Here is a 22586-nt window from a genome sequence, read left to right as displayed (position 1 = left end):
TAAGTTTTCATCCTACGCATCACGCCACTCCGAAGATTTTTTTGCCCAAGTTCATAGAATTATTATCATCGGTTATCTACCGGTTAATGTCGAAGTCTAAAAGGAGTTTGAATACAAGTATAACACTTGCATTGAATGTTTAAAGAGTTTGAAGACACGTTTTGAGAAGATCGTCTTTGAATGTACATAAATACTGCGATTATTTGATGATGAAATTTCGATGGCATTATTTTATGCACAGGTATACTGTTATTATTATCATTATCGGTGATCTACTGGTTAAGGTAGATTTTTGATGGACACAAGCTACACATTCGTACAGCGGCAATTTCCTTGTCTCTCTTAATAAAACACAGCCAGAAATCCAAACTTACGAGTACAATGGCCCCTCTTAAACTCTGCATACTTCCTTCCTCACTTTATTCCGCCACGCCCCTTTCTCGCTTGCCTAATATTTTCCCCTCTATCAATAGTCAAATTCCCACTGCCCATTAAACAAAGGCTTTTCTACCTGATTTCCCCCAACAGTCCCCTCCTCTCCCACCATACCATTTGCCACTATTTTACCTCAAATATTTCTGAGATAAGTAAACTGTTCCACCCGTTCAAGTTTATGAGTTCATATTTTGAAATTCAAATAAGCTTTCCTATAAAACCATATGACTTTTGTTTAATTTACATTTATTCTCATCCCATCCTTATCACTTTGATTTTCCAATGCACTCAGTAATGCTTGCAACCTCTTGGCTGACTGGCAAACCAAAGCTTGATCATCAGCAAACCCATTTTATTGATTTCCCACTAACTTTCATCCCTCCATCCAGTTCTTCCCATGCAAATTTAACCATTTCCTCCTAACATGCATAGAACATCAGATATGATAATGGACAACCCTACCTTACTCCTCTTCCTAACATTGCCCATCTGGTCTCTCCATACTTCACATGCACTTGAGCACCCTGAGACCTGTACACAATGAAGGTAAATCACCTATCCCCCCACTCTACTCCAATTTTCTGCAATGCATTCATTTAATCTATCCAATTTAAGTATTTTTGGAATGCATGTTCTGGTACATTTAATCAAAGCCAATGCCAAAAATCATGAATAATGCTGCCACCTCCAAAGGATATCTAAATAAATTTATTTATTCAGAGAATGTTTCACCCTGCAAAATTCACAGGACCCCTAGCACATGTCTGAGGTCATGGGGAGGCCCACAGCTAGCAGACTGAAATATTTTCTAATTAAATTAAACATTTAAATACAAATTTCTGTCTCAAATCAAAAAAAATAAGCACCACTACTGCCACATTTCTGGGCCCTTTTTAATGTCTAAGTAAGTACTCTAATCAACCTTTAAGTACTCCACCAACCTTTCACCTTTCTCGATCCCATCCAAAATAGCTATCCTTTCCTCTAATAAATGAAAAAGAAACACTTTGTTCCAATCCACCAATTTATAATAAATGAAAAAGAAACACTTTGTTCCAATCCACCAATTTATTACAGGTACGACTAGTTTCGACGCTACGGCGTCATCCTCAGGTACGTCGCCGTAGCGTCGAAACTAGTCGTACCTGTAATAAATTGGTGGATTGGAACAAAGTGTTTCTTTTTCATTTATTATAAATTGGTGGATTGGAACAAAGTGTTTCTTTTTCATTTATTAAAATGAACTTCCACAAAGTTGAGGCTGAAACTATTGAACTAATCCTTTCCTCTCTTTACCAAGCCTAACCCACATTCTCCCCTCTTTCACATTACTTACAAGCCCAATATCACCTACATTAACTATTTATACCTTTGAATTTCTCACCTTCAACTTCTCTCCCCACATATCTTCATCTTGTTTATTTACCTCCACTTAATTTTTCCCATTTTTCTCTTCACCATAAACAGGTCTGTATACCACCTGTATCAAAGGATCAAATAAATGCTTCAAGTTTTGAAATGATACAGCACTACTCTCCATATCCAAGACTTCACCAACCTCTTTCTGAAGCAGTCTCCTCCACCAGTTCTCTCCTTTTTGTAAATTCTTTTTAGGTAATGCAGTTTTGGTCCCTAAGTCTTTACTACTCGTCCTTTTTCATCTAAAATACCTGGCAAATAAATATTTTGTCTACTGCAAAGTGAGCCATCTCACTTTGATGCTCTAACCTTCTTCAGTGATGAAGTATGCTGTAAAACCATTGTTTAATTTTTCATTTAACTTTGGTTGATAAATATCATTCACTGATTTAAACAGGCCAGACAACAGGACCAACAGACCAATTTTCCATGCGCCCAAATATTTAGCATATGTTATTTGCAATGCTTAGAATTCATGATGCCTTGGAATACAAAACGTCTATAAATCAGATAATTCATTATACATAGTTTCCATTAAGAAGCAAACTTTTTAAAAGTGGTGGAGGCAAATAATTCATTGTAGCTCAAGAGTAAACTTGAAATCAAACTCACCGTCATGAGGTATTAAAAATGTTCTGATTACATAGCACACACGTACTTACTAATTTTCTTAATCCAAAAATGGTTCAACTTGAGACCTTTGGTTTAAAGAGAAGTGTAAATGAAAAAGGTTACTTTTGCCAGATTATGGATAAACACTCATTCAAAGTTCCTCAGCTTTTAAATCCCTCATGGAATAAAATTACCAACAAGTGAGTTTCCAAGTCCACAAACTCATAATCTTATCATTAGAGCCTTGCCATGTTCCAAAAAGACTGGGAAATTACCTGGTATTGTAGACAAAATAAGGGTTCTCTCTTTGATTTGTCAGGTTATTATAAGTTTATTATATCCAACCCTTTTCAGTCTCCTCCAATCAATCTTCCCTTTTCACCTCAGCCATTCCAACTTCAACAGACACCAAAAGAATCCAACCCCTTTTATATCTGATCTAATGGATGGTATACTCAACTCGAAATTCTCTTTACAGGCTATCCTAGCTATTGGTTGTTCAATCCCAAGATTGGTTGGCTGCAGCCCTCCATCCTACCCTATCTGATGCTTATTGGCTTACTTCCAGGTATTTTTTGCAATGTACTTTCGTCTTTGTTTGTCCCAATTATTTATTCCTTGGCCTTCTTCGTGCGACTTTACCCTCTATTATATTCTTCACGCATGGACTGGGCTACAACTGAAAAATCTCACCAAACATAAGATTCAAACCTAAGACCTCTAGGTAGGAAGTCAGTGCACCAACCCGATCCCCCATGCATTCAGTTTAAGAATCAATGGAGGGAATGAAATTAACTGAACCAGGATTGACTTTGTAGAAATTCTGATTGTTTATACCAAATGCATCAACTCCTTGTTGTTTCTGGAGTATTTATTTGTTTACCACTCTGCATTTCATATCATGCCAATATAACCTAATAATTACCATTGAATACACATAAGGAATAATTTAACTAAACAGGAAATAAAAATCTTAAGTGGAAATATTTATTTAAAATTTAACTTCTGTATAATAACAGATTTTGGCAACAATCTTCACCTACTAACTGTACATACTCAATCATCTCATCTTCATCATCTGCATCAGGATTTAACTGCTTGTATCTCAGATATCCCATGGGTCGATGTTTGTAAACAACCATGGCCTAATGATGATAATGAAATAAATGTCATTATGTACATCAGTACTTGGCAAAATATTAGGCATGAATAAATAAAAATCTAAGTCAACATACTTTTGACACATCAACATCACACTGGAGTTTATTTACTACATTGGGATCTTCCTCGAACCTGGAATACTTGCTTTTCTCCAAGAGTACTAGACATTTTTCTATCCGGTGCCACGTAAACGTTTCCGGGCAAAGCAAGTATGATGGGCAGAATTTTCTTTTATAGCACATCTTTGGACAGCTATGTATGTACAAGCCCAGATAGTAGAATTTAATACTTGGACAAACTTGTGTAAGCCATCTGGTACAATATAGCTCTCTAAAAAATACAAAAAAAATCCAAATCAATTACATTCATACAGTACATAAGTTGAAGACCTTGTTGACTTTCCACCGACTATCAAAAGCCGTCCTTGCCAGACATAACTATTTATTGTTTAGGTTAAATAACAGGTGGAGAGAGGAAAATTTACCAAATTTCATCATGAAGAGCATACGTTTCACCGCATTAACTTTTACCACGTGGGATTCCTCACCACAGACACTAATTTTTATATGCTGAGGCACAATATTAACTACCCCTTGTTGACATTTGCAATGCTTATAACTGAGAGAAAGTCATTGCAAATGTTTTCTATTATTTAAAAACCAATCAGCGTAGAAATCTAACTTGAACATGAGGGATACATGGATGGGCAGCAATACACATCATCATTCAGTAGATCAATGGCGCACTGAGACATGTATCTGGAACAACTTGGTCTAACACAGGTACGATTGACATACTCTTCCTTATTGATCAAAATATTCCAGTGACATTATAAAAGGAATTTACATGCACATTCATATTTAAATGATACAATTTATTTTGCATTCTTACCTCAAGATTGCGAAGTGGTAAGCCACTTAATCTGCTTTAATTTTTGCAAATATGTCAAACTAGAATATCCCACAAATAAATGGCAGTCTTTTAAAGGATAACCAACAAAAATAACTCAATATCTCATATTATTTCATTGAAAGAAGAACGTTTCTCACATCCGAACCAAAGTTCATTTTCAATTTTTGACACGTGGATTGAATTTTTATCATTCATAAATAAAGAATAGCTTTTTACACAAAAATGTATTCTTCCTTAATCAACTGCTGTGGACTGTAAATTTTCCTTATTTGTGTAAATGTTGTGATTTTAAAAATGGTACAATATACACCTAGGTACAAGCTACCCCACCACTCAGAAAATAAATAAAATTCATAGTCTCATTAAAACACTGTTACAAGCCAGGTAGGTATAAAATGGTGGATACATATTTTATAAATTTTCTAAGCACATTAAAACTGTTATATTGAAGCTCCCACGATATAGGGGTCATTTTAAAAAGCTATTTTAACAGCTTAGATCATTTTCATAATTGCTGTCCACTTCCAGGGAGCTCTAGCACCCATGAACAAGGGAAATGGGTATGCCAATTCGGTTAAACTTAGTTAAATTGGGAACTTATCTCCTTTTAATTTTATAATAATGCTAAAATTCACAATGTTTCAATGTTGAATGATCCTCATATTATTTGTTACAAGAGGCACTGAAAGCCATTCCGCAAAATACAAATATTTCATTACTAATGAATTAATTGTGAAAGAATCTCACTGACCATGGATACTCCAATCCAATCATTTAAAACAAGGCAATTTCAAAATTTTTGATCTTGGGGAGACTTGCTATGAGAGGACCCTCAAAACCCCATGGACCGATCAATAATTAGATGACAAGTTCTACATGAATAAACTTATAAACTCCATTGTTATAAAGCCAATCTTGAAATCCAGCATTTTTATAACTACGTGAGCCTGACAAGAGCAATGGGTGGTCAAATCATGGCAGACAATGGGGTAAACAGGATGCATGGCACACAAACAATCACACTTTTGCCACAGATATTAATATTACTGGTTTATGCGACTAAATTTTTATGGCTTCCACTGTTTCAGTGCTTGCATTTTGGGAGTTTAAAGCAACCAACTACAGAAAGAAGACGTGAGAGCTATTGACTGTGGGGTTCAATAAATTCCTAGAGCCAATAAATAATAAAAAAAACTTTAGAAAGCTCCTTTCATATTATAGTAGTTTTTAAGCTTTCTTATTATTGACAACAGGAATTTATTTCACTTTTAAGCCAACTACAGGTTAGCGCAGTCTCAGCTGACATGCCAAAAAGTCACATTGATTGAGTCACTCATGGCATCAAAATTTCAGCAAAAGGAAGATTAATTAGTTCAAAACTGTTACAATAGACTTAAAACCCTTGCTTTAATGTGTAGCTTCTTGAAAATATAATACATATTGAATTTATTCCAAAGTTTAAATCAGACTTGCTCACATACGATGTTATACCAATTATTCACAGCCCGACTCATTTAACTGTCAATTGGAGTGTCAACATAAGATTTGAGAAGTGGATGTCAGGATACCAGCTAGGGACTCCTTTCTCCCTTAAATAATATCCAGGCAGTCTCCAAGTTACCAAAGCCACGACTTAAACTCAGCACTGCCCAAAGGCATTTTGCTTCAGCAGTGTTAGAACATCAGCACAATAACTATCTAATTTCCATTTATTTGTTATTGATTGCAAGGAGTAAATGCAAAAAACAATTTCACAGCAACCTGGCAAGAAGTTGAAAACAAGCATTGACGCTTTATGGAAAAACAGGCAGGAGTCAGTGGATATCAGCAGATTTTTGAAAATTGTAGTTTATGGCTTATACTATATAGCACCTATATTTTGATATTTCAAAATTTTCCAATCTCCCAGTAATTCCACTCTGGTTGGTTAGAAAGTAATCATTAACTTCTGCCATTGAAGTTAATTCCCACAGTTGTAGTAATTACTGAGCTAGCACAATCGTTATGGGAAGTTCAGTACTGGTGATGATGATCCCTTCCTTGGTAATCTAACATTCACTCCTGGCTATCAAATGCAAGATCACTTCTAAAATGAGAAAGAGAACATTTCAGCCTTAATTTAACTGCAGAATAGTAACAAGTAAAAGTATGATTAGGTAAATAGGTTTCATAATAATGTGGCCCAAGAAACTTTTCCCATGATTTTCCATACACTTCAGAGTTCACCAACTGAAGACTTTTCAACTGCACGGGTGTTCAGGAATGCAAGCCCTTTGGTTGAAAAGAAATATCTGTGTAATTGAGACTCTGGGATTGTACAAGCATATGAGATGTACCAATCTGAAGTACCCTTGGATTATTTTATTGACTGTTGAATTCCATACAGCTTGTGTTAGTACTGCGAGTGAATTTTGTGATTCCACACTAAAAGAGTAGGGAGACCATCACAAAGCAAAGCCCAATTGGTCCAAGCTCAGGCAATCAACATTTTATGGGCACATAAAACAGCACTTACTGCAAGGCTCCGTACGTTCCCAATGACAGAAACATGAAGTCCGGGTCGTAAAAGAAGTAAACAGAGGAAACACAACTCGGGAGTATGTCAATCACACCAACTGCCATCAATCTATCATTCAGCCAATACTGCTGATGAAAAGATCCAAACCCAGAAGGAGGTGCTTGAATAGATTTGGGGTCCTGAAAAGACAAATACAGTCCAAGAAGCAGAGTTGAAGAATGGAGGAACCATACACTTTACTCGGGAACACCAAATGGAAAGAGTGGGGAGGGGGAAATACACCAGTGCTGAGAGTTTGTAGGCATTCATTACCTTCTTCCATTTTATCATGTTTCTATAGGACTGAATGGCTTTTTTATTTACATTTATAATCATCCTATACCCATTGAACTGACTTTACAATGCACTCAGCTGAGCAGCAAGCCTCTGGTTGGCCGACAAATGAAAGCTTGATTATCTGTAAAACCTAACTGATTTTATGACTTACCCATAAACTTTCATTCCTAGCCCAAAACAAATCAATACCCAGCTTTCTATCCTCTTATTGATAATCTTGAGAATCACTTTAGCTGCATGTGAAATCAAACTTATTGTTCTCTAATCCTCACATATTGCTACCTTTCCTTTTTTTTTATATGGGGACTAAAACTGATCTGATGAAATCTTCCAGCCTATTTCCTTCCTCACAAATGCTAGGAATTAGTCCCTTAATACCCTTTGTATTTTACCGTTGAGTAAGCCTGGACTAAATCTATCCTCATTTACATTATATTCTCTTTCTATATCTAAGCTTGCTGGCCTAATGTCTTTACCATATTCAGGGTGCGGCGGTTATCTCCAGATAAATTTCAATTTGAATTTCCTGCCATTTCGTAGTTCCACTGGAGGTTGCCATTGGTGTTCTTGAAAGCTATAAGTATCTAGTGAACAGTCATAACCTCAAAATGGCTGAGATCTTACATACACATGCAGACCACCATTATCAAAAGTGTTAGCACTGGGCATTTGCCCAGTGAAATGGTTTGATTCTTCGGGTACCCCAGATTATCTGTTTACGATATTGTGGCAAAGTATAATGCTTCGGAGAAGTCTGGGGAAGATTTTGCATACCCGGCGAGGAAACCTCATTCGAGGAAACGCATGTCACTAACTGCAGCAGTCGTCGAGAAGGCTCAGGCACAGATTTCAGAGGACCTGGGGTGATCGCTGAGGAAATTGGCATCAGAATTGAATTTTGGCGAGCGAACAATGCATCGGCTAGCAGTAGAGGACCTACAATACAAGTCATACACAATAAAGGTGCGACACATGCTGTCTGAGGCTGCCAGAACAAAGCAGTTTGCTTGCTGCAACCTTCTATTGTGTTCTCTAAAAAAAATGAAGCAGTGGGGCAAATCAGATTCTTTTCTGATGAAAAAATTTTCTCCATTGACGCGAAGATAAACCGGAGAAATGATTGCTGGCTTGCCTGCGACCCTGAGGACGTCCCAATTGTTGCTCAAACAAAATTTCCGACTACTGTTCACATCCTAGGTGTTCTGTCCAGCGAGGGTGATATCATGTCACCACATTTCTTTGAAAAGCGACAAACTATCACAAAAGAAGTCTATCTGCAAATTTTGAAGAATGTCGTGAAACCGTGGATGGTAACTGTGGCCTCGGGGAGACAATACATCTTTCAACAGCACCAGCTCAGACGAGTCATTTAGTCCAAAACTGGCTCTCAGATAACATTGACATGTTCTGGTCTAAGGAGTTCTGGCCCCCGCATAGCCTGGACTTGAACCCCCTTGACTATTAGGTTTGCAGCGTAGTCGAAAGAGTTACCAATATGATGAGGAATCCCTAATGTCACATCTCTATGCACCACTATCATAGCAGCATTCACAAATATGGACAGTGTTGTTTTAAGGAGGGCCTGCCATTGATTCGGGACAAGATTTGAGGCGGTCATTACAGCTGAAGGGGGTTACATTGAGTAATGTTACTCTGAGTAGATACCACTACCTGTATGCAAAAGGATTTTCACTTTAATATGTATTTTTTTAATAAATTTTCTTTTAAACAAAAGTTTCATTTGGCCCGATTTGACCACCATACCCTGCAGTTCCTTTCCATATTCCTTCCATCTCTTTTGAATCTTCTCAGGTTCAAATAACATTTTCCTGACTTATCTTTGATTTCCTTTTTAATTCCTGACAGTGCTTGCTCTGGCAACTATGGGACTCAGCCCAATCAGCTATGTCTCGTGCCTGGCAGTTGGGGAGGCAAGGCTTCCACAGTTGTCATCTCACGAAATCCTCATAAAGCTACACAAGCAGCACAGACAATGCAGAAGGAAATGACTGAATAAGTTAGAATGGGAACTTGAAATGCTAGGATGATGTTGAGGGCAGGGAACTTAGAGAATATAAAGCAAAAGATCGAGAGAGGAAAAACAGATGTGCTAAGACTATGCGAGATAAGATGGAAGGATAGCTTGCATAACTGAAGTGATAGTTAAAGAGTAATATATGGTGATGGGGAATAGTGCCAGCAAGGACTGGGAATATTTTGAATATAAATGTAGAAAGAAGTGTATTAAACTTGGAGCAAGATGCTGAGATAATATCACTAGTAGAAGTGAAAGTGGAACCAATAAACTTGGTCATTGCTCAGGTATACAAGCCAACAAATGATCATAAGAAGGAAGAAGTTGATTCAGTATAAAATTAATTAGAGGACATTATTGCGGATGCTCTGGGAGGGAAACATTTGATAGAAATGGGGGATTGCAATGCAATGGAAGGTGAAGGAAGAGATGGTAGTGAGGCAGGGGATTACGAATTAAAAACAAGGAATGGCTTATAGGTGAAAGCAATAGAGTTCCACAGGAGACATAGGTTAATCATCACCAACATTTGGTTTAGACAACAAAAAAGACGTAATACATGAAAAATTACAGGGGATTCAGGAAGGTATCAGTTAGACTATATTTTGGCTAGGCATAGATTTAGGAACAGCGTGATCAATTCATCCAGTTTCCCAAGAGTGGATGAGGACTCAATTCACAATTTAGTAATAATGAAGTATAGTGTAAAAGTGAAGAATAATTGAGGTGGTTTGCCATTGCCTTTATCAATAGTGTTTTTAATGTGACACCATCACCCAGTGGCCGCCCCAATGACGTCGGACACCTTTATAGTCACCTTACTGAGGACAGATGCTGTGTTGACTACCTTTCGTCTGGCTCCTACCCTCTGACCCATCTGGCATAGGTGACCATACCAGAGTTTCAGATCTGGTATGGGTGACTCTACCAGTATTTTCTCAGCTAGCACAGCTCTAGGTATCATCAGAATACACAAGCCCTTCTACCATGTCAAGGTTGTAGTCCATAGCTTAGGGACAATGTATCACTGATACGAAATTCAAATTGCAAACAACTAATAGCACATATAATAAATAATATTGCATTTGTTTTATATTGTGGCTCTGCTAAAAATCACTCTATATTCCCTTCTTTATTTATTTTCTTCTTTACTTTTATTTAGCAACCAAAAAAAAGTATTACACCTCATTGAACCATAAATAAATGAAATAACAAAGAGAGAAGTGACTTACAAAGAGAGGCGAATCCACTAGGAAACGAATTAACTGCTCCTTGGAGCATTTTTCAGGTGTGTCCCCATGAACAGCTTGCTGATACTTAGAAAAAAGTCTATGAGTTTCTTCAAGCAGCACTGTATTTTTCTCAAGTTCCGATACTGAATGAAGATCAACCTATAGAAAGACAGAAACTTAAAATTCAATAAATCCTGTTTTGCTTTGGTTTTCAGCACATTTTTCATACACCTAGAGTTGAACAATGATTATTAACAAAACCATTTGAATTTTTAATCCCATTTTTGTATATGGTGTCTAGTAGCACTTTCAGTTTTAACATTTACCTGTGAATATTAATTTTCAGATTCAAGTAATGGGACCTTCATTGGGTTTTGTTATTTTGTGAACCACTATAAACTTGTCCAAGGAAATAATGCCCATGCATTTCATTTCATGGTCTATAAATATTATTAAAAACAAACATATTCCTGGTTCTTTCTAATTCTTTAAGGCTGAACAACATTCTTTAAAGCCAACCTCTTTAGGGTTACATGAAACAAAGTGATCCACATGAATCTTAGGCATGCGGATTAACAGTGTTTACGGGGAATTTCTAATCTCAGAAGTGACACGACAAATTTATTTACCCTAGAATAACAATGAAAATACAATACGCAATTAGAGCAACTTCATCAGTTGGGCTTAATATAGTCATGTTACCTTTGGGAGTCCCAAAAGCCACTCATTTTTAATGTAGACTAAAAAAAGTGAAACCAGCCAAAAAACACAATCAGTCCCTTGCCTGGGTTTGTGCATGATTCAAATAGTCTATCATACACGGTTTCCAGGGAATTTCTTCCATCAGCATCCTTTTACAGGTATTGAATATTATTCCTCCGTAAAAAAAAACTACTAATTGCTTTTTCATAGCATGCACCAGGTTATACAATATGAATTTGTTACATTATTATGATTCATAGGGCTCCAATACTTCGCAATAATATCTGTTACAGCCATAAAAGAAATGAAATGGTTTTCACGTGACCATCATAAATTAGACCAGTGGCCCTCAACTTTTTTTGCACATCCACCAACGTTTAATGTCATTTCCTTCCTCCATCATTTGATTCTCTGACCTAATGGATACATTCCAATTAATAAGCATGCAATATTCATAGCTTTGTTAATAGGATATTTTGATGTATTACCTTTTGGGTAAATTATACATATGAAGCTCATGAAGAAATATTACTCATTTTTGAGATAGCCAATCTACATCTCAATATCCCAAAAGAAAATGAGAAACTCCCCAACATTGGATAATATTTTCATGAAATAGACCATCCTTTACTACATGGAACATAGTATGGCTGCATTGGTCAGCATAGGCTGACAATAATTTATGTCCCATCCCAGGAGGTATCTTCTGGTCAAAGGACTTCAACCTGAAGACATCTCCTAGAATGGAGGAGAAATTGCTGTAAACCAAGCTGACCAAAACGGCATACCTGGACTGGAAGATGTAAATTCAAGACAATGCAGAAAGTATCATACTAATGAAACCTCTCATTATATAGCCGTTTTAAAAAATGATTCCTTCAAGAATGACATCATCAAATTCGTAATAACATCAGGTTTAATGTTACATAACTAATAGAACTGATAGATCTTTAATAATAAATACTTAAATATTACAATCATTTACTGATCAATTACCTCTTTCATGAATGTAATTACATTGTAAATTAAATATTACATTAAATTTACTTTTTCAGGGGAGCAAGTCAGTACTTTTTGCCAACCTTCCCGCAAGGGTTATTTTAGACCCTGCAGGTACTAAGCAATGGTAGTAAAGCTGTCAGGTTAGTTTGTTAGATGTGGTTGATGGTCAGTAACTTTGTAGATGTCAACTTTTAGGCGACAAATGTGAGTCTCCAATGCAAACTAGAGATTTCATGCAAGAAAATTAGATGACCATAGTTACTCATGTCACTAACCATAGCAAATACGTTTACACATGTAAGTACATTATTTTTATGATCATGCTAAATTATAACATTGCAATTTTCCACAGCCAATTATTTCGAGCTTCAACGCTTAAGCATGTTCCTCGGGTACATTAAACTATTATTACCATAGGCATTAATTTAAATGCATTGTATGAAAGAAAGGGCTGTGGAAAATTAAAATTTTACTCTTATGCATAATGGATAATTTCCTCTAATTAGAACCTTTCACTACTACATCATGTTTATTTGTTTCATGGTAATTAGCTCATGCTTTCCTGATTTCATTAATCGTGTATGTTATTCATAACCAGGAAAGAGAGATGACTACTAGTTGGAAGAGGTGTGATAACTATATGTAAGATTCCTGATATCAAAATAGAAAGTATATCACAACCAATCACTGATGTTAGAGAAGAGAATCCTTTGTGAAAGGCTCAGGCATGTCAATAAAAGTATTGGAATATACACTGACAAAACTAAGCATAAAAAGGTACAGACCTGATCCCCACATTATATAATTTAGCAATAAAAACTAATCTGCAGTCATCCCATACTGTTATCTCTATATACCAAAAGGTATTTAAGTATATGAGATTCTGAAATGACTACTCATATTCAAATTTATAATTGAAAAAGTTTGTATTTATGAGGTAACATACTCTGAATTTGTGGGTAAAATAAGACACATCTTCAGGGCGAGGGAAGTAATCCTCAAAGCTACGTGCTTTCTTCTCAGGACTAGTTTTCTTTCCATAGGTCAACTGAATTGCTTCTTCCTCAGTCATCCCTCTGCGAATCAGCTTGTTGTATTTATTCTCTAGCCTTATTAATTTTGCCTTTCTTTGCTGAGGTCGTGCCTCAGATTCAACTTCAGGGCCTAGAGCAAACAATAGGAAAAAAGGCTTCAAAATTCACTTTTTCCACACTTAAAGATTTCCAACATATTATCAAAAATTTTCTCAACATAACTGCGTGAAATATTCAGGGGCAATTCATATTGCTTGTTACTTTGCACTGAACTATCCTAATCCATAATACACCACAAAATAAAATGACACTTACTTGTGAGATGGAAAATAAAACCTTAGAAAACAACCTATGGCCTTCACCAGTAATTCAAAATGTGTTATTTCCATAACAAATCATTAATCTACAGACTAATGAAAATAACTGATGGTAATGCTGCAAAAGTTATATTGGGGAAGTCATTGCTGATGTCCACCAAAATTCTCTCATTTCCTTAAAAACTAACTTAAAAAACTAATTTAGCAATAACTAATAACGTGCTCCAATCATTACCTCTCTTTCCTAAACTGGTGCTAGGTAAATTAAAATCCGAAGTTTCCTCAGCATTATCATTTTGTTTCTTTCCGTCATCTCCGATTTTGGACTTGGATTTTATGCAAATGCTTCCTTCTGCTAAAGAACAAATGGAAAGTATGAAGAGTGATCCTTTATGATAAGACTATAGGGCATCCTATTTCAAATAAAAGCAAAGGACATGCAGCTCATAATCTATAGATCAAAGTTGGATGAGCCATAACTCTTTCAGTACATCAATTGTAACTCATAAAAAAAAGGCCAAGAGCAAATATATTTAAAAAATATACATATATATACATCATCATCAGTATTTCATACCTAGGATTGGATTACCACAGCCCTCCATTATACTCTATTAAATGTCAACTCCCTCAATCCCTGATACCTTTCCGTTTTATGTCTTTCATAATTTGTCCTAAGTACATGTCTCTTGGTCTTCCTTGTGGAAACTTCCCTTCTATTCTATTAGAATATTATTAGGTAATCTACCGGTTAAGGTAGGTTTTTGGATGGACATAATTACTAATTAAATAATTTGTGGCCCCTAGCAAAACACAACATCCTACTATACATCAGGTCCCTCTTCAGCTCTGAGTACTTTCTTCTTCCCTTCATCCTGTCCAACATCCCTATCCTGTTCCTTCCCTTTCCTCTTTTGCCCAACATTCTACCCTCTATCACAGTCTTCAACATCCCGCTGCAGGTCAGTACCCCCTTCAGCCACTTTTCCTGCCTCCATAGGATTGCTCCCAACAAACCCCTCTCTTCGCCCACCATACCAAGTACTTCCTCATTTGTTTTCTTCTCTGTCCATTTCACCTTCTCCATTCTTCTCCACACTTACATTTCAAAAGCATCCAGTCTACGTCTATCCTCCTGCTTCAATGACCACGTTTCCGCGCCGTACATAGCTACGCTCCATATCAAAGTTTTTACAAGTCTTTTCTTAACATCCTTACTCAATGTCCCCGTCATCAACTCCCTCCTCCTTGAGAAAGCCTCTTTGCCAAGCGCAATTCTTCTTCTTACATCCCTACTACTTCTACCGTGTTGGTCCAAAACACTTCCTAAACACGTAAACTGTTCTACCTGCTCTAGTTTTCGCCCTTCTATTTTAATGTTTAGCTTAGGCATTTTCTTTCTAGAAAATTGCATAACCTTTCTTTCATAAATATCATCCCAAACCTGTCACACTGAATTTCCAATTAACTCAGCAATACTTGAGACCCCTTGGCTCACTGACAAACTAAAGCTTGGTCATCAGCGAACCTATCTGATTTTACGAATTCCCCGCCCACTTTCATTCCTACCTCCAGTTCTTCCCATGCCTCTTAAATCATTTCCTCTGCATACAGGTTGAACAGCAATGGTGATAATAGGCAACCCTGCCTTACACCTCTTCCTCACACTGCCCAACAGGGCTCCCTGTTCCTCACTGGCACCTGAGCAGTCTGAGACATGTACAGGTTGTGGATTAGCCTTCTGTCCCTCCAATCTATTCCTATTTTCGTCAATATACTCATTAGTTTTTCCAATTTACTCTATCAAACGCTTTTTCGAAATCTACGAAACAGGCAAATACCTCCTGATTGTGTTCTATATTCCTCACGATTAATAATCTCATTACTGCAATGGCATCACGCGTACCTCTCTCCTTCCTAAACCCAGGCTGATCATCCCCTAAGTAATCATTTGCCCTACTCTCTATCCTTTTGTTTATGATCCTAAGAACAACTTTAGCTGCGTGGGATATCAAACTAATTGTCCTGTTGTCCTCACATGACGTGGCCTTTACCTTTTTCGGAATAGGAACTAAAACTGATTTCACGAGGTCTTCCGGCCAGATTCCCTCCTCATAAATACTACGGATCAGCCCATATAGCCTCTTCCTCCCACATTTTCCTAAGCATTTTAAAAGTTCCACGGGAATGTTATCCACCCCAACAGCCTTATTTAGTTTCATCTCCCTAAATGCCCTTCCTATCTCATTGTCTAGTATGCCTGGACCTAAGCTATCTTCCTCTACGTCATGTTCCTTTTTTATGTCTAACTTTGTGGGTCCAAGCTCTTTACTACACAGTTCTTCTACATATTCCTTCCATCTCTATTGGATCTTTCCTGTGTCAACTATTACCTTACCTGCCTTATCTCTAACTGCTATCGCTGATCTCCCTTTCTTACTTCCCAATAAAGATTTAACTTTGCTGTAAAGCGCACCGATTTCACTCTTCCTCTGCAGACTTTCCATATCCTCGCAATGCATCTTCCACCATGCTTCCTTTGCTTTATTTGTTGCCCGCCTCAATTTATTGTTCAATTCTTTGTACTTCATTTTGCCTAATTCTGTATTGACATTCTTCCATTTTCGCCGCTCATCCATCTTTGTAATCATCTCATCCGTGATCCATGGTTTCCTTGTCCATTTAGCGTTAACGGTGCCAATAGAGCCTTTTGCGGCTTTAGACAACTCTTTCTTGATACATTCCCATTTTTCTTCGATAGTACTTAGCTCTTTACCATGCTTCATGATTTCCTCTACCGCCTGTTTGTATTCCTTCATTTTCAAACCATTTCATGCTTCTACATTCCATTTTCTAACTCGCCGCCCCTGCCTTATCTTTTTGAAACGGTCGCTACATTTCATAATAACTAAATTGTGGTCAGAGTCCGCATCCGCTCCCGGGAAGCTGTGCGAATTTATCACACTGTTCCTAAACCTGTGTCTAACCAGGATATAATTTAGCTGATACCTTTCTGAGTCACCTGGCATTTTCCATGTATACCTGCGTCTTTTGTTGTGTCTAAACCAAGAGTTGGTGATGACTAACCCCTGTCTCCTGCAAAACTCAACTGCTTTCTCCCCGCAGTCGTTCCTCGTGCCTAAACCGTAGTCCCCCACCTCATCACCATCTCTTCCCTCGCCTACCGTCGCATTCCAATCCCCCATCACTATCAAATGTTTCCCTGCAGGAACACCATGTCCATGCAGCGTCTGTTCCTCGGTGAGGCGGCTGCAATTGCGTCTGACCCCAGTGGGGCGGCCAGTAAGTGATGGTGTCACGTTAAAAACACTATTGAGGAAGGCAACGGGAAACCACCTCAATTATCATTCCCAAGATTAACATGATGGACTATACAGAGATTTTGAGTCCTGGCAACTACGGGGCTCGGCCCAATCGGCCATGTGTCGTGCCCGGCAGCGGGGGAGGCAAGGCTTCCGCAGTCGTCATCCCACCAAACCCTTGCAAGGGAATAACAGCAGCAGCAGGACAGAAGACACAGGAGAAGAAGGCCAAATTAGTTAGAATAGGAATGTGGAATGTTAGGACAATGATGAGGACAGGGAAATTGGAGAATATTAAGCGAGAGATAGAAAGGGGAAATATAGATATTTTAGGTCTATGCGAGGTGAGATAGAAGGATAGCGGGGATTACTGGAGTGATAAGTATAGAATAATATACAGCGGCTGGGACGAGAGCCAACGAGGGGTTGCCATAGTATTAATTGAAGAGGTAGGAAGAAGCATAGTCAACATAGAGCAGGTAACAGATAGATTATCGCTAGTAGAGATAAAAGCAGAACCGACGAACTTGGTTATTATTCAGCTATACATGCCACTGAGCAAGCATAAAGAAGAAGAGGTTGATAGGATATACGATCAGTTAGAGGACATGGTGTTCCTGCAGTGAAACATTTGATAGTGATGGGGGATTGGAATGCAACGGTAGGCGAAGGAAGAGATGGTGATGAGGTGAGGGACTATGGTTTAAGCAGGAGGAATGACCGCGGGGAGAAAGCAGTTGAGTTCTGCAGGAGACAGGGGTTAATCATCAAGAACACTTGGTTTAGGCACCACAAAAGGCACAGGTATACATGTAAAATGCCAGGTGACTCAGAAAGGTATCAGATAGATTATATTCTGGTTAGACACAGGTTTAGGAACACTGTGATAAATTCGCACAGCTTCCGGGGAGTGGATGCAGACTCCGACCACAATTTAGTTCCTATGAAATGTAACCTCCGTTTCAAAAAAAAAGGTAGCACAGCTTAACCTTTCCATGTCCTATTGATAATCCTAAACAGTGCACACCTCACACTTTCCCAACTTCTCCTACCAGCCTCACCCATTCTGTGTCCTATGTGATAATATGACGCAAGAACCACTGCTCCCACTAGCAGGTGACACCATTTCCCCAACTTCTAAACAAACGCATCATTCTACTCATCATCCCATACTATTGAACATAGTCCTTAGTGTCAACCTTAAATGCTTCCCCTCCACTCCGTGGCCACCATCCTACTTCTTCTGAATGACAATGCATACCCTCACCTGATGATGCAACACAAACAAACTTATGTCAAGAGAATGAATGCATTGATGCAAAAAATGAAAGTAATTGTTTGTTTGATGATGAAACGATTACTCCAAGTTATTCAGGGCTCTTATAAAATAGAATTAGTTGAGCAAAACTTTGGTCATTTAGAAGGGATTGGTTGCTTCAGCGGAGTGGTCAATATGAAATGTGTTTCTGTAATTCATTTCTACAATAGTGATTTCTACACCACTGCTAGATAAAATTTATTGAAAGAATGCACTATTAGATTCACAACATCAAAAGAATTAGAAACGAAAATATTTTGACATTTTAGTGACAGAGTACTGTAACAACAGCTACGTAATGTAGCATGCATATGGGATGATCAGGTAGAGTTCATAAATATTGACCACCCTATCTGACTGAAGAGACTACATTATATTCACCATCCCTTCAAGCCTGACTTTAAATAGGGTCAACTGAAATGCATCAGTCACAGAAATGCAATAATTATGGAAAGCTTTTCCCAAAAAAATAATCCAAATTACAGCCTCCGTTACACTCACACAACTGTGCAATTAATTGCAGGTTATCCACAGTAAGCTGTCTCTCTGATAAAATGAAACTATGACAGTACATTGTTTCAATATTCTGCAGACAAATATAACAGACACAAATTTGAGATAGCGGAATTATTGGACATTACCTTCTTTACTGGGAGATGTATCCATTTGAATTTTCTCTAGGTCAATGACAGCTGGCTCTGATGTTGCTTGTTCCATGTGCGATGGAATGACATCATCTGGCATATAACCTAAAGGGGAAAGAAATTAGGATTTGCTGATGGAAAACAAAATTTTTCAGTGAGTCCCATCATTACTCACAGCTCAGTAAAAAGAGCTGAGTGATTATATTTTAAATCAATAGAGGGTGAGCAGGGGAGATGGGCAGTTATTTCAGCACAGTAAAATTGAAAGTGAAATTACAATCAATACAATTATATAAAATTTACTGCATAAAACACAATGGAATGTCTGATGTGTAGTAATTGTAACCGTTTCATTAAAGTTATGATTTTGTGATCTAGTAAAGTCATCTAACAGTTAGGGTTGGTTTGGATTGACACAAGCAACAATTTCCTTGTCTCTCCTAGCAGAACAAAACCCAACATCTAACCTGTCCATGCTTCCGCACCGCACTAAACCATGCTTGATACCAAGGTTTTGAAGAGCCTTTTCTTTACATCCTTACTCAAAGTACCTTTCATCAATTCCCTTCTTGTAAGAGTTGCTTCACCTAATGCAATTCTTCTCCTTTTGTCCAAATACTTAGACATTTTGGTCCAAAATGCTTCCAAGACACGTAAACTGTGAACCCGCTATAGCTTTTGTCCACCTATTATGACATTTAACTTAGCCTTTCTCTAACTGGAAAACCACATAACCTTTGTTACTTTTAATTATTTAATAACCTATGTCTCCTATCCCTCCAATATGAACCTATTTTCAGCAATGCACATATTAATTCCACCCTATTTACCCTAAAAGTCTTTACAAAGTCTAAAAAAAACAGACAAAATCCTGATTGTATTCTAATTTCCTCACAATTAGTGACCTAATTACTGGCACTCATGCTAATTAGTTTTTATTTCAAAATGTAATTCTGGTTCAGATCTCCAGAAATCAGTAGCAATGCAATTATACCAGTTTTAACTGTTTTTTACTTCCTTTTATCATGCCATAAAACTGTGTGACATGCTCATTTGTAATATTCTTACTACCAGGTAAACAAAGCCTTAGTAATTACTTCAATAATTTGTTTAAAATGTCAATTTTCCAACAGCTGGAAAGGTAGACAATTTTACTACTAACACCTGCACCAAAGTAAATTCTATTTCTCACGTCTTTTTGTCAGCCTAAGATTTTTATTGAAACCAGTCGGTGAGTTCTGTGTCTACAGCCGAGGGACTGCATATTTTTCTTCAGAATGGGCATTCATTTTTTCAATAATTTTGTTGTGCAACCCTGCTTTATACTGAAAACTAACAAAAGACCTGCCTAGCTACATCTAAACAGTAGGGCATAGCATAAGTGAATTCCTGGATAAATGAATGCTGCCTTCACATTTACAGTGCAAGATCTTGGAACAAAAAATGCAATTGTCCTCTCCAGATCCTGTATCCTTGAAATACTTCCACATCCTACTGGTTTGGCTTCATTCTAGCAGATATTTTTTTTACAGAGACTACTCAATGTTTCACCAAATCTATTCACATATGTCAGCAACAAGGTCATTTTTGAACAAAAGATGTTTGTTATGGTCAACTGCTGATGAGAAATGAGCAGGCAAAGAGGCACAGTAATGTGCACTCTTCACAGGAGCCATGAAATTACTTATCAGTTTTTATTCCTTCTTAGATTCTCAGGAGTAACAATAATATCCTAAACTGTATTGTAGTAATAATTAATAACCATTGAAAACATCCCCAAGCATCCATGACTAATTTGATATCGGATTCATTGATATGAACTTGGTCCAATATGAATGTAGTCAGGTTTATCAACCAAACAATATCCCTATAAAATTGATTTATGTTATTGCAAGTCAAACGATACTAAAATGAAGTTAAAATGCATCTATGGGAGCAAACCATTTGTAATGAATAGGTCACTTATTCTTCCACAGTTAAATTTCAATAAATACAAACTTGAATGGTAAGGTTGATTATTAGTTACATGAAAGTGCTGTCATTCAATTCCTTGTTAGGGGTTAAATTATTACATTTCATTCCATTCATCAATTTAAACTGAAGAGCTGCTATGGCTTTAATTCCATAGCTTTTACATACATGTAAATCTGGACATGAAACAAATATTGTCAACGCAAGATCTTTTACTCCAGGAAGATCTCCAACGCCAATGCTTCCTCTGTGAACTAGTTTTGACTTTTAAATGCTTGGTAGATAGCATACAGACATGGATGGCATTGTAGACCGTCCATTAAAATCGGTTCATGCAATGAGCGAGAAAACTCATTCAAGGAAAAATGTTAGTAGTATCTTCCTTCAGGCGTGTGCAACGATGGTCCTCTTCAGAGGTGTACGAGCAATAGGTGGGTAGAGACAAGATTCGCCAAATTAAGCTCTCATGACTTACATTTCAATTAACTATATCGCTCGTTTGAACTGACTCATTGACAATTCACCCTGTTTTCCAGTCTGCTGAACACCCTAGCGTCATGAATTCCGACCTTACATAAGAAAATATGCAAAAGCGGAACTCGTAAAAGTATATAGTATTCCAGTATATTTATAAAAAGAGGTTCTCATTTTGTCAGTTTCTCTACATTCTGACAAAAAAATGATACCTACCATCCACTGAATCACTGCCAATACTGGTTCCGGAGCGAAAATTTCTTTGTGTGTCACCGAACTTAAGATAGTTGTAAAATTTCTTCAACACCTTCTTCTGTGATTTTGACATCTGCAAATCTCCGACATCACACCTACATAAAGGTTAACATGACAAATAGAGATGCGCCTTTCACTTATAGCACAAATGAAAAAATTAGGAATGCTTTATACACACCTAATTGTATAAGAGGGACAACATGTTTGTTTCATGCTGGGTTTGTACATGTAATGACCACTCCGCCTCCATCCTCTATCAATCAAAGTTTGATACTCCCTTACGCTCATTGAATGTGCCCATAGCCCTGAAAATTTTTTATCTAAATTATAATAATGTATAACGAACTAACAATGTTTTTTAATACCCAATACCTTAACCTTGCTGTCCCTACCAGAGCTAAAGGAAGAATTGTGAGATTTGCAGTATCCACACCTACTCCCATGTTTGTCCGGGTAGTTCTCCACGACACTGAACTTATTTCTGCTCATTTTTATAAGTTACTCTTTTCATAAAAGAAAAGTTAGACACCGATTTAATCGTTAATAACTACATTAAAAAAGTAGCGGTGCCAAACTGCGACCCACAGCCGTTCAACAAGCGCCATCTTAAATCATGTCTTCTTTCCAGCCCAAAATCGCGCATTTCGCTGCGTTGAGTTGGTCGAGATTAATGCTAAGCAATAGCAGTGGCGGATGTTTGAACCCTAGTCTTTCAATTCAGTCTAATACGAATTTTCAAAAGGATAGGATAGATACGTTTCAATGATATGTCACACGTGCATTTTTGTTTGGTCCAGCCACATAATAGTTCAAAAATACGTACAACTATAAGTATTTACAAAAATGCTCGCTACATTAAAATTCCTCTTAAATATATGGCGCAAAG

General features: G+C 37.4%; 1 protein-coding gene across 3 annotated transcripts; it reads right to left on the bottom strand.

Moving 5' to 3' along the window:
* Nucleotides 1–3431: 3431 nt before the first annotated feature.
* Nucleotides 3432–22318, bottom strand: Ate1 (arginyltransferase 1). Of its 3 annotated transcripts, none has more exons than XM_071592441.1 (10): nucleotides 22093–22318; nucleotides 21879–22005; nucleotides 21662–21795; nucleotides 18998–19105; nucleotides 13951–14070; nucleotides 13311–13528; nucleotides 10661–10819; nucleotides 7055–7236; nucleotides 3702–3957; nucleotides 3432–3611 (listed from the first exon to the last, which is right to left on the bottom strand). In XM_071592441.1, exons 1-10 carry the CDS (start codon nucleotides 22187–22189, stop codon nucleotides 3465–3467), a joined length of 1548 nt encoding a protein of 515 aa, XP_071448542.1. In that variant the 5' UTR covers nucleotides 22190–22318; the 3' UTR covers nucleotides 3432–3464. The 3 variants fall into 3 exon arrangements, with proteins under 3 accessions (XP_071448542.1, XP_071448544.1, XP_071448543.1); XM_071592443.1 differs by having other exon boundaries at nucleotides 3702–3879; XM_071592442.1 differs by having other exon boundaries at nucleotides 13951–14067.
* Between the last annotated feature and the right edge of the window lie 268 nt (nucleotides 22319–22586).

The sequence above is a fragment of the Hetaerina americana genome, unplaced genomic scaffold (genome assembly GCF_022747635.1).
Source record: "Hetaerina americana unplaced genomic scaffold, ioHetAmer1.1.p SCAF_5, whole genome shotgun sequence".
In the NCBI taxonomy this organism is placed as follows: Eukaryota; Metazoa; Arthropoda; class Insecta; order Odonata; family Calopterygidae; genus Hetaerina; species Hetaerina americana.
The sequence above is the reverse complement of the archived record's forward strand: the minus strand, read 5'-3'. Positions and strand labels throughout refer to the sequence as shown.

Coding starts and splice junctions, on each gene's coding strand:
- Ate1 (XM_071592441.1), bottom strand. CDS start 22,189: ATGAGCAGAAATAAGTTCAGTGTCGTGGAGAACTACCCGGACAAACAT. Junction 19,106..21,661: donor TGGCAGTGATTCAGTGGATG/GTAGGTATCATT, acceptor TTTCCCCTTTAG/GTTATATGCCAGATGATGTC. Junction 7,237..10,660: donor TAGTGGATTCGCCTCTCTTT/GTAAGTCACTTC, acceptor TTGTCTTTTCAG/GACCCCAAATCTATTCAAGC.